The sequence below is a fragment of the Eurytemora carolleeae genome, unplaced genomic scaffold, assembly GCF_000591075.1.
Source record: "Eurytemora carolleeae unplaced genomic scaffold, Eaff_2.0 scaffold594, whole genome shotgun sequence".
Classification (NCBI taxonomy): Eukaryota; Metazoa; Arthropoda; class Copepoda; order Calanoida; family Temoridae; genus Eurytemora; species Eurytemora carolleeae.
The window spans coordinates 125,001-141,311 of NW_019396661.1; the positions used below are offsets into that span (position 1 = coordinate 125,001).

General features: G+C 31.7%; 1 protein-coding gene across 3 annotated transcripts; it reads right to left on the reverse strand.

Annotated features, from left to right (window-relative positions):
- Window positions 1-169: 169 nt before the first annotated feature.
- On the reverse strand, window positions 170-15,423 carry LOC111707049 (ATP-NADH kinase YEF1). Of its 3 annotated transcripts, XM_023480045.1 has the most exons (20): window positions 15,295-15,423; window positions 14,595-14,643; window positions 13,294-13,391; window positions 12,617-12,682; window positions 11,760-11,849; window positions 11,033-11,120; window positions 10,397-10,481; window positions 10,112-10,184; window positions 9,372-9,436; window positions 8,816-8,872; window positions 8,580-8,640; window positions 8,144-8,389; window positions 7,532-7,802; window positions 6,230-6,330; window positions 5,811-5,896; window positions 5,462-5,577; window positions 4,585-4,719; window positions 3,049-3,101; window positions 1,342-1,416; window positions 170-481 (listed from the first exon to the last, which is right to left on the reverse strand). In XM_023480045.1, exons 1-20 carry the CDS (start codon window positions 15,384-15,386, stop codon window positions 289-291), a joined length of 2,100 nt encoding a protein of 699 aa, XP_023335813.1. In that variant the 5' UTR covers window positions 15,387-15,423; the 3' UTR covers window positions 170-288. The 3 variants fall into 3 exon arrangements, with proteins under 3 accessions (XP_023335813.1, XP_023335812.1, XP_023335814.1); XM_023480044.1 differs by lacking the exon at window positions 3,049-3,101 and having other exon boundaries at window positions 4,532-4,719; XM_023480046.1 differs by lacking the exons at window positions 3,049-3,101; window positions 8,816-8,872 and having other exon boundaries at window positions 4,532-4,719.
- Window positions 15,424-16,311: the final 888 nt, after the last annotated feature.

Here is a 16,311-nt window from a genome sequence, read left to right on the forward strand (position 1 = left end):
GGGTGAAAAATATCGTGAAAAAAAAATTTGAAACATTTAGTTATTTTCTTTGAAAGATCTGTAAGCTTTATTTCAAATAACTCTATTTAAAAGTGAAATGTTCAATTAAATTTACAGTATTGTATCCTTTAAAGCTTGTTAGATTTTTCATTGAGTTATAGGATTCTGGTAAGTTTATCAAAAGAGGATTTATTGGTACATCTTTATAAACATAAAACAGAAAAATGTTGAAAAATCATGATAATACTATTTTCAACAAATAAAATATTAATATTCAACATATAATAATTACTGTTTTATCTTCTCAAGTTTACTGATCCAGATCTGCTGAATACTTTTTAAACTAGGTCCAACCTCAGATTCATCGTGTTCATCATCTTCATCATGTTTATCAATTTCATCACGTTTAACATGTTCTTCATGTTCATCGCGTTTACATTCGGACACAGAAATAACTTGTTCCAGAAAGAAGTCACTAATCCTGGAGGATAAAAGAACGATTACAGATGTATTGTCTATATTTGAAAAGATATGTTTCATTTCATTCATTCATTTATATAAGGAAACTATAAATATTAACAAGTGTCAAATAAACCAAATAAAATCCTAATTTTAATTTATTATCCATCTCCAAAGTTATCTAACAAATAAAGTATTTTAACCAAAAAAAAATGTAATCTTACAACGAAATGTATCATTTTTATGTATCATATTTCATCATTTCAGGAACGGATGAGACATATTTGCACTTCATGATTTAACAAAGAGAGAAGTTTACAGCTTCAGAAAACCAATAATATCAGAAAAAAGGAAGTAAATTCCTTACAGTGGTTTGTGAAGACTCTTGGTATGTCTAATAGCCCCGTATTAGATATTATTTACCTGATATCTACTCCTGGTATGTCTGATAGCCCCGTATTAGATATTATTTACCTGATATCTGCTCCTGGTATGTCTGATAGCCCCGTATTAGATATTATTTACCTGATATCTACTCCGGGTATGTCTGATAGCCCCGTATTAGATAATATTTACCTAATATCTACTCCTGGTATGTCTGATAGCCCCGTATTAGATATTATTTACCTGATATCTACTCCTGGTATGTCTGATAGTCCCGTATTAGATAATATTTACCTGATATCTACTCCTGGTATGTCTGATAGTCCCGTATTAGATATTATTTACCTGATATCTACTCCTGGTATGTCTGATAGTCCCGTATTAGATAATATTTACCTGATATCTACTCCTTGTATGTCTGATAGCCCCGTATTAGATATTATTTACCTGATATCTACTCCTTGTATGTCTGATAGTCCCGTATTAGATAATATTTACCTGATATCTACTCGTCCTCCTTTATCAAGATGAAACTCTGTTCTATAATCCAGGGTTACGCTCACGTTATTCCTCCTAGATATTATTATTTTATTAGATATGAAGATGGATGTATTAAAAGGATATTTTTTCACTTTGCAAAATGTTGACCTTGACATGCTGAAATGAATACTGATTATATATTTACAATGTATATGTACATAAATGGGGTTCTATCTATTATTTATCTTCCACATTTGTTTTTCTGAAATCCAAAAAACTATAGAATCAATCAATTAAACAATAGAATGGACTTAATTTAGCTGCTAAGGATACAGATATTACTGAACCTCTACATACAAGGATATGGATGGAGTATATAGATGAATATGGATATATAACCAACCTTGAATTAGCTTCTAAATATACAGATATTACTGAACCTCTACATACAAGGATATGGATGTGTATATAGATGAATATGGATATCTGAAGTAAATACCGTACTCTTAAAACTTTGTTCAGAATCTAGGCACAATCTCAGCTCATATGTTTCAATGCGGACCAGCTATCGATGGCAACCCAGACACTAACTCTTAATCGATCAATACCAAACCAATGGGCACGATTTCAGCTCGTATGTTTCAACGAGAACTTGTCAGCTATCGATGTCAACACAGACACTAACTAGTAATCGATCAATGCTAAACCAATGGGCACGATCTCATGAGCTATCGATATCAACCGAAAACTAGCTTGTATCAATGCCAAACCAATGGGCATGATCTCAGCCTGTATGTTTCAACGAGAACTCTTCAGCTATCGATGTAAAAACGAGCGCAAGCGAGTAATCGATCAATGCCAAACCAATGGGCACGATCAGCTATCAATGTCTACCAAGGACACTAGCTAGTAATCGATCAGTGCCAAACAAATGGGCTCGCTCTGAGCTCGTATGTTTCAATAGATGAATATAGATATCTAAATAACCTTGAATTAGCTGCATGTAATACAGATACTACTGAACCTCTAGGAACAAGGATATGGACGGAGTATATAGAAAATGGATGTATAACTAACCTTGAATTAGCTGCTAGGGATACAGTTACTACTGAACCTCTGGTTCAAGGATATGGCTAATGTATATAGAAGAATATGGATATATAACTAAGCTTGAATTAGCTGCTAAAGATACAGTTACTACAGAACCTCTGGTTCAAGGATATGGACGGAGTATATAGAACAATATGAATATCTAACTAACCTTGAATTAGCTGCTAAGGATACAGTTACTACTGAACCTCTGGTTCAAGGATATGGACGGAGTATATAAAAGAATATGAATATCTAACTAACCTTGAATTAGCTGCTAAAGATACAGATACTACTGAACCTCTAGGAACAAGGTTATGGACAGAGTATATAGAAGAATATGGATATTTAACTAAGCTTGAATTAGCTGCTAAGGATACAGATATTACTGAACCTCTACATACAAGGATATGGACGGAGTATATAGAAGAATATGGATATCTAACTAAGCTTGAATTAGCTGCTAAGGATACAGATATTACTGAACCTCTACATACAAGAATATGGACGGAGTATATAGAAGAATATGGATATCTAACTAACCTTGAATTAGCTGCTAAGGAAACTGATACTACTGAACCTCTAGGTACAAGGATATGGACGGAGTATATAGAATAATATGAATATTAAACTAACCTTGAATTAGCTGCTAAGGATACAGATATTACTGAACCTCTAGGTACAAGGATATGGACGGAGTATATAGATAAATATGAATATATAACTAACCTTGAATTAGCTGCTAAGGATACAGAAAATACTGAACCTCTAAGTACAAGGATATGGACGAAGTCTAAAGATGGGCATGGTATCTAACTAACCTTGAATTAGCTGCTAAGGATACAGTTACTACAGAACTTCTGGTTCAAGGATATGGACGGAGTATATAGAAGAATATGAATATCTAACTAACCTTGAATTAGCTGCTAAGGAAACAGATATTACTAAACCTCTAGGTACAAGGATATGGACGGAGTATATAGATGAATATGGATATATAACTAACCTTGAATTAGCTGCTAAGGATACAGATATTACTGAACCTCTACATACAAGGATATGGATGGAGTATATAGAAGAATATGGATATATAACTAACCTTGAATTAGCTGCTAAGGATACAGTTACTACTGAACCTCTAGGTACAAGGATATGGACGGAGTATATAGATGAATATGGATATCTAACTAACCTTGAATTAGCTGCTAAGGATACAGATATTACTGAACCTCTACATACAAGGATATGGATGGAGTATATAGAAGAATATGGATATATAACTAACCTTGAATTAGCTGCTAAGGATACAGTTACTACTGAACCTCTAGGTACAAGGATATGGACGGAGTATATAGATGAATATGGATATATAACTAACCTTGAATTAGCTGCTAAAGATACAGATATTACTGAACCTCTACATACAAGGATATGGATGGAGTATATAGAAGAATATGGATATATAACTAACCTTGAATTAGCTGCTAAGGATACAGTTACTACTGAACCTCTAGGTACAAGGATATGGACGGAGTATATAGATGAATATGGATATATAACTAACCTTGAATTAGCTGCTAAGGATACAGATATTACTGAACCTTTGGTTCAAGGATATGGACGGAGTATATAGATGAATATGAATATCTAACTAACCTTGAATTAGCTGCCAAGGAAATTGATACTACTGAACCTCTGGTTCAAGGATATGGACGGAGTATATAGAATAATATGAATATCTAACTAACCTTGAATTAACTGCTAAGGAAATTGATACTACTGAACCTCTAGGTACAAGGATATGGACGGAGTATATAGAATAATATGGATATCTAACTTACCATGAATTAGCTGCTAAGGAAATGATACTACTGAACCTCTAGGTACAAGGATATGGACGGAGTATATAGAAGAATATGGATATCTGACTAACCTTGAATTAGCTGTTAAGGAAATTGATACTACTGAACCTCTAGGTACAAGGATATGGACGGAGTATATAAAAGAATATGGATATCTAACTAACCTTGAATTAGCTGCTAAGGAAATTGATACTACTGCACCTCTACATACAAGGATATGGATGGAGTATATAGAAGAATATGGATATCTAACTAACCTTGAATTAGCTGCTAAGGATACAGATATTACTGAACCTCTAGGTACAAGGATGGGACGGAGTGAGGGTGGCCAGCTACAGAGTGCTGTTATAAGAATACAATCCATACTAGGGAAGAGTATGGGTCCTCCAGCTGAGAAATTATATCCAGTACTCCCTGTAGCTGTACTGATGATCATTCCATCACCCTTAACATAATATTAAGTATAGATGCTGTGTACGGGGTGTGATCAATAAGTTTTGTTAAAAAAATTTGGGATGCTTGTAGAAGTCTCAGCCCTGTACTATTTTTTTGAAAGTTTACTTTATCTTTACCGGAATATTTTTCAGATCTGAGTTGATGTTAATTAATCTGATCTCTTTTGTAATAAATGAGCGTTCTTCCGAAAGTATATCAGCTTTGTTCGTCACGGCAAGATAATTAGCAGAATTGTCTCAAATACTTAGCTGGGTAACAAAAGTGAAGTAAATCCCCAAGTTCTCGAGAACAAGTTTTAATGACGGATTCCTCGAAAATTCTCGAAAAATTCTCCGGAATTGGTCCCCAATTTGATAGATTTTTTGGAAATCATAGTTTGGAGACTTAGTTTTGAGAAATCCGGAATATGAAGACCCCCTAGATTTTCATTTGAGACTCCAAGTTTTCGTTGGAGACCCTCATATTTTCATTGGAGACCCCCTGATTTTCAATGCAGTATCTCAAATATGGGGATCTCCAACGAGAATATGGGGCCTCCGATGAAAATTTTGGTGTCTTCGACGAAAATATGGGGTCCCCAACGAGAATATGGGGTCTCCAACGAGAATATGGGGTCTCCAATGAAATATTGGGCGTCTCCATCGAAAATATGGGGTTTTCAACGAGAGTATGGGGGTCTCCAATAAGAATATTGTAATTCCTGTTGCCGTTGTTGTTTATAAAATCCTAACCTTTGTTGTATAAAGAAGTATATTATCTAGATATATATTAAGTTCTGCGAGATCTCTTGCTTCTTCTCTTCTTACAGTAACTTCATTTAGAGCTGTTAGCTTCAACACATCTTCACCTACAATATATATGCATGAGTTGGGATCTTTATTATTCATAATAACAGAGTTTTTTTCAGTTTGAAAATAGCTAAAGGTAAAAAGACTTTTGCTTAACATGACTTTACATTACCCCCCACCCCCTGGTATTACCTGGATTAAAGATATGAACTGCTAGTCTCTGCCCCCCCCCTGGTATTACCTGGATTAAAGATATGAACTGCTAGTCTCTGTCCCCCCCCCCTGGTATTACCTGGATTAAAGATATAAACTGCTAGTCTCTGTCTCTTGATACTATTATACTGCAAGCTCCCTGCTAGCAGTCTTCCAACGGCCTGCCTGGAATATTACAGATCATATCAAACGAAAGGTCCTGACTGCTTTATCTTTATCATAAATATATTTATCAAAGTATAGAAATGCGTTTTTGGCACAAATTTATGTTTTCTAATTTCTATATCTTTGCAACCTGATGGTGTTCATCTTTGATATTTAAAACAGAATTTTATAGTTTGAAATATAAGGGGTCTACAACAAAGATTGCAAAGATATAGCCGGGTTAGAAAATAAAAAGTAGTTAATAACTCTTTTATGGGTAATCTAAAAATTAATAATTCAATTTTAATTAGAAAGGAACAGAAACACAAGATCTAAAGTTGTTTTTGAACTTACTTTCCATATTCCTGATCCCAGACTAGTGATGAAAGGAAGTTTTCATGTCCTAGAGCAAATCCAATAACTAGAGGAACCATCTTCTTATACATACAACTACACTAGAAATATATATATTCTTATACATACAACTACACTAGAAATATATATATTCTTATACATACAACTACACTAGAAATATATATATTCTTATACATACAACTACAATAGAAATATATCTATTCTTATACATACAACTACACTAGAAATATATATATTCTTATACATACAACTACACTAGAAATATATATATTCTTATACATACAACTACACTAGAAATAAATAAATTGCTCTTATATCTAAATATATTTGTATATATTGGTGTACATATTTTATTGTTATCTATAGCTGGCCTAACGGCCAGACCTAATTGGCGGAATTTTTGAGGAGACCTTTTAGCACCCCAGGGATAACATAAGTTAACAAATCTAAATTTATTTTTTCTAGTTCGAGATAGAAAAAAATCTGAAAATTCAAATTTTCTCAAAAATTTAAAAAAAACGCCGGGCACTTTAGCTGGTTTATCTATATAACTCTCTTTTTTCTAATCCCTTTATCTTTACATCTGATGGTGTAAACCTTTCACATTTCCAACTTTAACTTTTGGATTGGGCAAACTTAATGGAATCCCTGGTCTACGAGATGCAATCATTGGTTAACTATTGAACAATATATTCTCGTTTTCATTTTAATGTTAAATTATGTTGAAAATATGTAAATTATTTATCAAGGTTAATCGAAAAATGAGTGAGAAAAGTTATTAATCCAAATGAAGATGTAATTAAAAAACACCATATCATATTATATAAAGCCAACTCCCACAACTTCGTTTCTTTAAATATTAAGATGCAAACTTTTTACATTTTTTTATTGAAAAAAGCATGGAGGTGTGAACACTGAACAGTTAACATTCATAGATTCAGCAAATATTAATAAAAAATACAATTCTATAAGATACATTTTCATTTAAAAATATTTGATTTGAATTTGTGTTCGGCTTTTTAAGTTACTATCGCGAAATATGGCGTGATAATGTTATATATACAACAAAAACATAACATTTTGATTTTAAAATATTTAAATTGAATTACCGGTCGTTCTTAAATTATTTATCTGTCAGCTCTTTAACGAACTTGATCGGTCACGAACGATCTAAAAACTGTTTGTAAACATTTGACTCTTTAACATTACATACGCAAGAATTATGTATATTAAAACTTTAGATATTGACTGTTAAAGCGGGGTTTAACAAAATTGGTTTACCTTGAGCAAAGTTCCATCTCCCCCCAGACATATTAGGAGATCAACATCCTTTAACTTACAAACATCCTCATCATCACCTGGTGCTCTGCTTGCTTCAACAGCGGATTTATTAGCATTGTTAATATTATCAGCTGAGTTGTGTTTAGCTTCCTCGTCAACAATATAAACTCCTTCAGCTTTAAGGAAACTCTTGAGTTCATCTCTAGCAGTTACAGCAGCAGGACTATACTCATTACACACAATACAGACAACCCGCCCAGATATACAATATCTAGAATACAACAATATCTAGAATACAACTTTATACTAAAATACAACTTTATACTAAAATACAACCATATCTGGAATACAACAATATCTAGAATACAACAATATCTAGAATACAACAATATCTAGAATACAACTTTATACTTAAATACAACAATATCTAGAATACAACCATATCTAGAATACCACAATATCTAGAATACAACCATATCTAGAATACAACAATATCTAGAATACAACTTTAAACTTATATACAATAATATCTAGAATACAACAATGTCAATCTTGCATTTCTTTTAAAAAATGTAAAGAAGATCCTTATGAGAGTTTACAAATTACACTAACCTATTGATTGTTCTTGTTTCTTTTTCTGTATCCGTGTCTATGAAGCTATAATCAACAGAAGAATCCAGAATGTTTTTATCAAGGTTGGAAAGAGGATTCAGGGTGTCAGTATAAAGGTTGGGCAGAGCATCATGTATTCTGGTATTCTCTGTATTCTCTGTATTCGCTGTAATCTTTGTACTCATTGTATTCTCTGTATTTTCTGTATATTTACTAGTATCAGTATTCTCAAGGTTCAACTCCTCCCTGTAAAGTAAATATGATATAAACAACAGGAAATACTATATATAAAGTATACGACATGAGTTGGTACATTAAAAATCCCCTCAAGCAGAACCTAGAAACATTATAACATATCATTTGCTTAGAATAACCCTTGTTTATAATAAAAATAGTTATGAAGTGTATTTATTTGATTTCTAATTGTAATTTGTACCTTAATTTTTCTGGTGATCTATTCAGGTTGATGCTACTGCTTGTGTTCTGATGTATGCTCTCTAAATATTCATTTTATTAATAATTGATTTGCCACACACAAGTTTCTTACATTGTATAGTGTATATGCTGTACCGTGAACCATATTCCCTGAATTGCATGTCCTTTGTATCCCCCTGTATCCCCCCTATATACCCCCTGTATCCTGTCTGTATCGCCCTGTATCAGTGTATAAACCTGTTGTTGTATCTAGAAGTGAAATATTGTTCTCTGTCTCAATATCAGCTTCATATCCTAAATATAAGACTTGTATAAATATTAAATATACTGAAGACCCAGTATTCCTCAAACCAATGTACAATAAAGATGTCAAAGTATGCAGAATGTATATATATATTATATATGTTATAAAGGGTTACCCTAAAAATGAGATTTCAGAGACGACTTGCAAAATTCATGTTGTATGTTTTCTTATATTAATTATTTCTACAACTGTAAAATTGTTTTCAAGACAGAAGACTAAAATTAAATTTATTGTCATATCAAATGAGCTTCAGTTCGTCTTTACAGTCTCATCCCTTGTGAATAACCCTGTATCATAATCAGTTGTTTGTTTCGCAGATTGCAATATCAATTTGTATCATACTTCACACTTGAATTTATAAGTTGTTCTGAATTAATGCCCCCCACCCCCCCTAAATGTATTCCTGTATACACCCTTAAACTGTACAGTGTAGATTGATGGTGTGTATATTTATTGTAACTAAAACATGCATGCATGTTAGTTTGTGACCTGACAAAGATCTAGAAGTATTTATTTTCTGTTGTCCTGGAGAAGATAGTTCCTCCAGTTTCTCCCTAGATAATAAACAGTTTAGAAACATAAAGTGCTCTTTCAGATATCCATATATACTCCTAACTTTTGGAGGTTATTTTAATCCATATGTTTAATCATAAGGAAAAAATTTTAGAAGTAATCTTGAAATACAAATTGGGAGGAAACCCATTATACTATGTTTTAAATATAGTTCTGCAGGTCTAAATTTTATTATCCTGGGTTAAAACCTTTTCTGTTCTAGGCCATTTGTGTCAAGCATTGTATGTTGTCATGTTTTCAATGCTTAGTGTTTAAAGGGGGGGGGTGCACTTTGACACTTTGTCACACCAAATTTTGTACAGGCTGCGTTTCCCGTATTTTCTGAGTTAATGGAAATCCAAATTATGACCTCTGATCTTAAATTTTCTTCCTCATCTTTGTAGATGACCAGAATTAGAGGCTGCAACCAACATTTCAGCCTTCCATCTCAATTATTAGGACCAAACGCAGCATGTACAAAATGTCGAATTCCCCCACACTTTTGTCCATATTTCAGTTAATAAAAAAATATCAAAATTAAATCTGATATCTCAGTCAATTTTTATATAAACACTTCAGGCTTTCGGCATTTGAAAATCAAAGACAATTTTTAAATCGTCTGTTATTTCCCATGTTTATTGGTACACCCTGTATATAAATTTAAATAAATATATAACCTGTGATGAGTATTGTCAACTCTAATGCTTGATGTAAACCCTGGAGTAAATAAACCTTCTTCTGCTATAAACTCTAAACATTTTAATTTATTGATATCAATGTATCTATTTGAATTTCATCTGATTTTTTTTTCAGTTTTTTCTGGCATATTATCTGAGAATACACAACAATTTCTTAAATTGAAAATAATGAGAGAAGTAGTTTAACTAGTATAGACATAGTTGATCTACTTTTTCTCCAAGTTTTCTTGCTATTCGGTAGATTTGGTGTGTTTTCATAAATACCTTCGTTATACTCTTCTTGGTCTTCTTCTTTCTTAGATTGATGTTTAGTTGTAGATTTATTAGGAAGAGAAACCATATATTCAGTCTAAGCAGAAATCATAATAAATAAAGATGAGAACTCTTTATCTCTAAATCTATGTTATCTAGTTAGGGATGTTAACGTTTCCACGATGTTAACAACCGTTTACGAAGAGAGGAGAGAGGAGACCGCCCTGAAGGGCACCTGTACTTATCATTGAGCAGTTCTAAAGAAAATATCAAGAAGGTTTAGCTCCGCCTCAAGTTTTATCTTCATGTAAGATGACATTTTATAAAGTTGCATGTATTTTTTCAAAAACGACCGTTTTTATAAAGTTCTTCATTTCGTTAACGATCATTAACAAATTTATCAATTACGAAAACGATCGTTTTCAAAAACGATCGTTATTCGTTTTCTAAAAGTTAAAAAAAGTGGATCTTTTTGTGAAAACGATCGTTTTTTTTTGGAAACAAAACAAAGAACGATCGTTTAACGATAGTTCTCAAAAACGATTAACAACCCTAGTTCTAGTGTCCCCTGTATTCCGGTATCCCCCTGTATTTTGGTATCCCTCTTGTAGTCTGATTTCCCCCTGTATTCTGGTATCCCCTTTAAACCTGATCTGGTAGTGATGTATTATTAAGCTGTGGTTTCTGGTTTATCAAATACATCAACTCTTTCCAAGTATCATCCTGTCCAGTACTTCTAAATTTTAATAAAAAATAGAATTAAGATTCAATGTGTAGAGTTTAATAATCATACAAAATATCAACATTTTGGATACGTTTGTCAAATAATAATGTTGTAATTTGCAGGGGGGGGGGAGGGTACTTTATAAATATAAATGGTTTGGTGCATAAAAATTTATTTCTATTTTATGTGTCTGTAATAAAAAAAAATAGAATATAAGTCCGTCAGTTTCGGAGCTAGGACAAACTATTCACTGAATACAGTTTTTGTGAAAGAAATGTTCTTGTATTAAAACCTAGACGCGGTTTAACATAGCTAGGTTATGTTGAATATTCCGAAATTATTTATATATTTATGTTGATAACTGTATTCACCGTGTAATATATCCAGAGCTGAAAACTTTAGAATGGTGGATATCGGGATTAATGCTTAATATACTCTTTTTCTTAATCTCGAGATTAATTATTGCTTGTTCTCCTCTCATTTTTAATCTCCAGATTAATTATCCGATCAGGATTAAGGATATCCCATTTAAAAATTTTCAGCTCTGGTTTAATGATATTTATAAACGTATAAATGTGAAGTTACTGCTGCAGTAGATGTAAATAAATTGTTGGAGAATGATGAAGAGAGAATCATGATTTATTTGTTTACTTGATAATATGTTTGAGTACTCTACGAGGACCAATATGTCCATGTGCCTCCATGGTCTCTAAACAGTTTAGAACCTGTAATCTAGTTTCCCTGGAATATTGTAAAATTATCAACATCTTATAAATAATGTTAAACAACTAGTAGTATAAGGTTGTATAGAGGTTTTGAATTTTTAAAAGCTGTGAAGAATCAAACATTTCAATATACTGTATTCTATTATTTTCTTTTCAAAATTCTGAGAAAAATTATTAGAGAGAAAATGAACCAAGAATATATATTCTCTCAGGATTTAAAGAAGTTGTTTAGAACAAACAATTGTGTTTTGAAAACTTGAACCTTCTTAAAGTCTAAAATCTTATTTCAAGTTTAAAAACCTATTTAAAGTTTAAAAACCTATTTAAAGTTTAAACCCCTATTTAAAGTCTAAAAACCTATTTAAAGTCTAAACCCCTATTTAAAGTCTAAAACCTATTAAAAGTCTAAAAACCTATTTAAAGTCTAAAAACCTATTTTAAGTCTAAAAACCTTTTAAAATTCGAAATACCTATTTAAAATCTAAAAACCTATTTAAAGTCTAAAAACCTATTTAGAGTTTAAAAACCTATTTAAAGTCTAAAAACCTATTTTAAGTCTAAAAACCTTTTAAAATTCTAAATACCTATTTAAAATCTAAAAACCTATTAAAAGCCTAAAAACCTATTTAGAGTTTAAAACCCTATTTAAAGTTTAAAAACTATTTAAAGTCTGAAAACCTATAAAAAGTCTAAAAACCTTAACAGTTTTATCAAAACGAGCCAGTTATTGCCCATTACGAGTTGCGATTTGTATTCATAAGATTAAAAAGATAAAAATTTTACCTCTGAACTTTTATAATGTTGTTAAGGTCTACACCTAACTGTGTCCAGTCAGGTTTCTTACAATCCCTTTATAATATATCTTTTTTAGTTTTTTATTTCAGATTAAAGGTCACACAAATGATTACTCGCCTCAAAATCTAACTTTCAAATCCTTATATCTTTCTTAGCACGATGTGGTGTACCTTTAATATGTTAAATTGTGAGTTCTAATAAATCAAATATTCAATGTTTAAAATATTAAAAATGTACCCCAGGGACCAGACTTAATAAATATGGAGACAAAGTAAAACAGTAAGCAGGCAAAACTTGAGAGAATAAGTGGTTCGACTTATTCTGCTAAGCTTAATCACTTCTCGCATATATTAAATCTTGTTAAATATGGTCCATGGTTTAAGCTTAATCACTTCTCGCATATATTAAATCTTGTTAAATATGGTCCATGGTTTAAGCTTAATCACTTCTCGCATATATTAAATCTTGTTAAATCTGGTCCATGGTTTAAGTTTAATTACTTCTCGCAAATATTAAATCTTGTTAAATCTGGTTCATGGTTTAAGTTTGAGGCAAGTTTAGTTCTATTAGAAGTCCAAGAAGGAAGGATCGAGGTGGGGGGTGTCAACTAGTGTCTGTTGACATATATTATAAGATAAAATGTGGATAGTAAACAATAATGGTACCTGTACACAAAAGAGCCGCCAATATCTATTATAAACTGGGTCAGCTTGCTAGCAGAACTCTCCAATGCAATGGATAATTCTTGTAACTTTCTTGAAACCTAAACAAATTCTTTCATCCTCAAAAAAATCAAAACATTTAATTTGGGCCTAAATTCCAAGAACGTTCGAGTTCCCTCAAAAGTGTGTAGCCCAATTAAAAATCTCAATATTATATATAAACATTTTACAAATACAAATTAAACTTTATTTTTTTATATTTTACTAGCTTGGGAACCAAGCTTTGTCTGCAAGACTAAATGTTTGCTGTAAAATCCAACCAACTGAAATTAAATTTTGAAAACCAAGCAAAGAACATTTCCATGGTTCTACCTTAGTTTCTCAGATCAAAATTTGAGGAAAATTGGTCAAGGGGTTGATGAGATATAATCAGACAAACAAACAGAAATAACTCCTTCTATCTATATACTTTGCTTGTCTGATCGTGCCCAAATTGTGTGTGGGCCTCATATTACCCCAGGGAAGGTTTATGAATGATCAAAATTTCAAGTTTAAAACTCAGCAAACCTTGACTTTGGCTTAATTCCATTTTTTACCGGCAAATGAAGTCTTTATGAATTTGCGCTCTTAACATTTTTTGTCGGTCCATAATTTTATAATAAATATTAAAGTACATAATTTATTTCAAGCTATTTTTGCCTTATTTTGAATTAGAGATGAAAATATGACTAAAATATTTAGATACAGGCAGGACGGACTTCGTTTAAGTTAGTTCTACGTGCCCTTTCCTCCAACAAATTTAGATTTTCATTAAATTTGAAAATCCACAAATTTTCTTTTATAAAATCCGTGAAGTTTTTTTTGGTTTTGTTTTACAATGTATGCAAAAAGAAAATGTTCACAATTGAAAGAGAAGATGGACGCGAAGCGCCCTACAAGCCTAGTTATATAAACAAGCCTAGTTATATATATAAGACTAGCTCTGCCTCCTTTACAAAAGTCAATCAATTCGAAAAAAGAACTGTTAAACCTAGCTTAGAACATTCACGTCGTTCTACAGAGTTCTCCAATCAAATTTGAGGCAAATCGGTCCATGGGTTTCTGAGTTATGAACGTACAAACAAACAGACAGACATACAGAGATTAAAACTTTACTTATATAGATGTAGAGTATTAATTATTTTAAAGTAAGTGGATTTGAAATATTTTCTTGATGATGAATAGTACATTACATTTTTGCAATTATACTGCGATTCAATCATTAGACCTAATCCAAATAATTAATCTAACAAATTAATAATTACCAATGTAAGATAGATATCTGAATCCTCAGCAGTAATTTCACTCAGAAATCTAGGAATAACATGTAAAATTTAGTTTTTTTAATATTTTGAAAATTAGTCTGTTTGCACAGAGGTACTCATAAAACTATGGAAGGGGAAGACGACATTAATGCAATCTTTTGTGTATTTTACGTTTCTTTGACTATTTGAGTTCGGCATCGTCTTTCCTTTTCCACACTTAAGCGGGTTCAATTAAAAAAAAAACAGTTTTCTCACAGTTTAAACTGCATGTTACATAGAATAAGATAAAAATAATTATATGAATTTGAGAAAAAAAACTCTTATTTCTAATGAAGGAAGATGAAATGAAAGTCATAGGATGAATACTTCAATGCCCGAGGAAATCTCTTTGTTCAAAGATCAAAATCATGAGATCAAAGCTCAACCATATATTGTGAAAGAAAATCATATTTTCAAAGATTGTAAAAATCTAAAATCTAAAATAGGAATTAAATTAACTCCATCTACAGAAAATTTTAGTTGTTAAATAACACTTAAAATATGAAACCTTTATTTTGTTTTTCTAAAAATAAACTCTTACTTAATTTAAACCAAAAATTCTTCTTCGCTTGAAGTAAAGTCTGTTTTTTTTCTTTAGTTTTTTTTCATACTAAATTAAAAGAACAAAATCAAGAATAATTAAAACACAGCCCCTACATACCTGTAGGAAATACCGGTAGAAATGAACATTCGGGCGAGGTTTGAAAGATTGTTTCCACAAATCTTACACTCAAACACCTTCGAATTCGACATTTTAAATTGAGAAGATTGCGAATTTTCTCAAATGTTGTTGGGGGATTTCTATCCCATATGTATTGGAAGTGATTAAACATATATTAAAGTCGTTTTGGCTCATTTATAAATTCTAATAAAAGGGATTAAAAATTAAAAAAATAATGGTGTATTTAAAGTCGAAATTATCCTACATGTTTATTTGAAACTGTTGTACTTTATAAGCTACGAAACTGCCCTGTGACGAAATTAGATACAACATAGAATTAATTTGCCTCTCCAAATAAATATGAGAGTTGGTAATAAGTTTGTAATAAGCTTAGGAAGATGAGTTATTACTTTTTACTATTTACACATATTATGGTTTTTATTACCTTTATTTGGAATAATACAACAAAACTTAAAATAATCTGAATGTATTTATAGACGCACCAATTCAACTGAGAAATAGCTATACTGATGTTTAAGGAGTGTAAGCGGTCAACTTATATCTTAATCTGATTATGCGTTTTCTGCGTTGTAGTTAGCGTATTGCGTACTCGTTGTCTGCGTAGTATGCGCACGCAACCAAAAGGGAAATTGTAAATGTCGAAGACCCGCCCCTCCCACCCTCCAGATGCAACCTTACAACCTCAAGTAATTAAACTATATTCCATGTCAGGTTAGGTTCAGATAGATAGATACTAGATAGTCTTGCGAAGTTGGTATGTAATAAATCTAGGTCCCGAGATAACTTGACTCTTAGTCTAATTTCAGTCTCACAGACTCTATCTCTAGCCAAAACTCAAGGCTCTATACACGTCCGTTTAAATCAACGAGTCATATACATTACTACTTTATTAATACAGGTAAATAGAACTGACCGGAATGGCCAGTCAGGGTCAATATGAACATAGATAAAATAGATAACGAAACATAGATAATAAAGATTGTATTGATCATGGTA

Bases quoted from the DNA above. Each gene is read 5' to 3' on its own strand.
- LOC111707049 (XM_023480045.1), bottom strand. From the start codon at position 15,386: ATGTCGAATTCGAAGGTGTTTGAGTGTAAGATTTGTGGAAACAATCTT. The intron at 11,850-12,616 runs GTAAAATTTTTA...ACAATATTCCAG, and splicing joins AACATTATAAAAGTTCAGAG to GGAAACTAGATTACAGGTTC. The intron at 8,390-8,579 runs GTACAAATTACA...TTTACTTTACAG, and splicing joins AGATCACCAGAAAAATTAAG to GGAGGAGTTGAACCTTGAGA.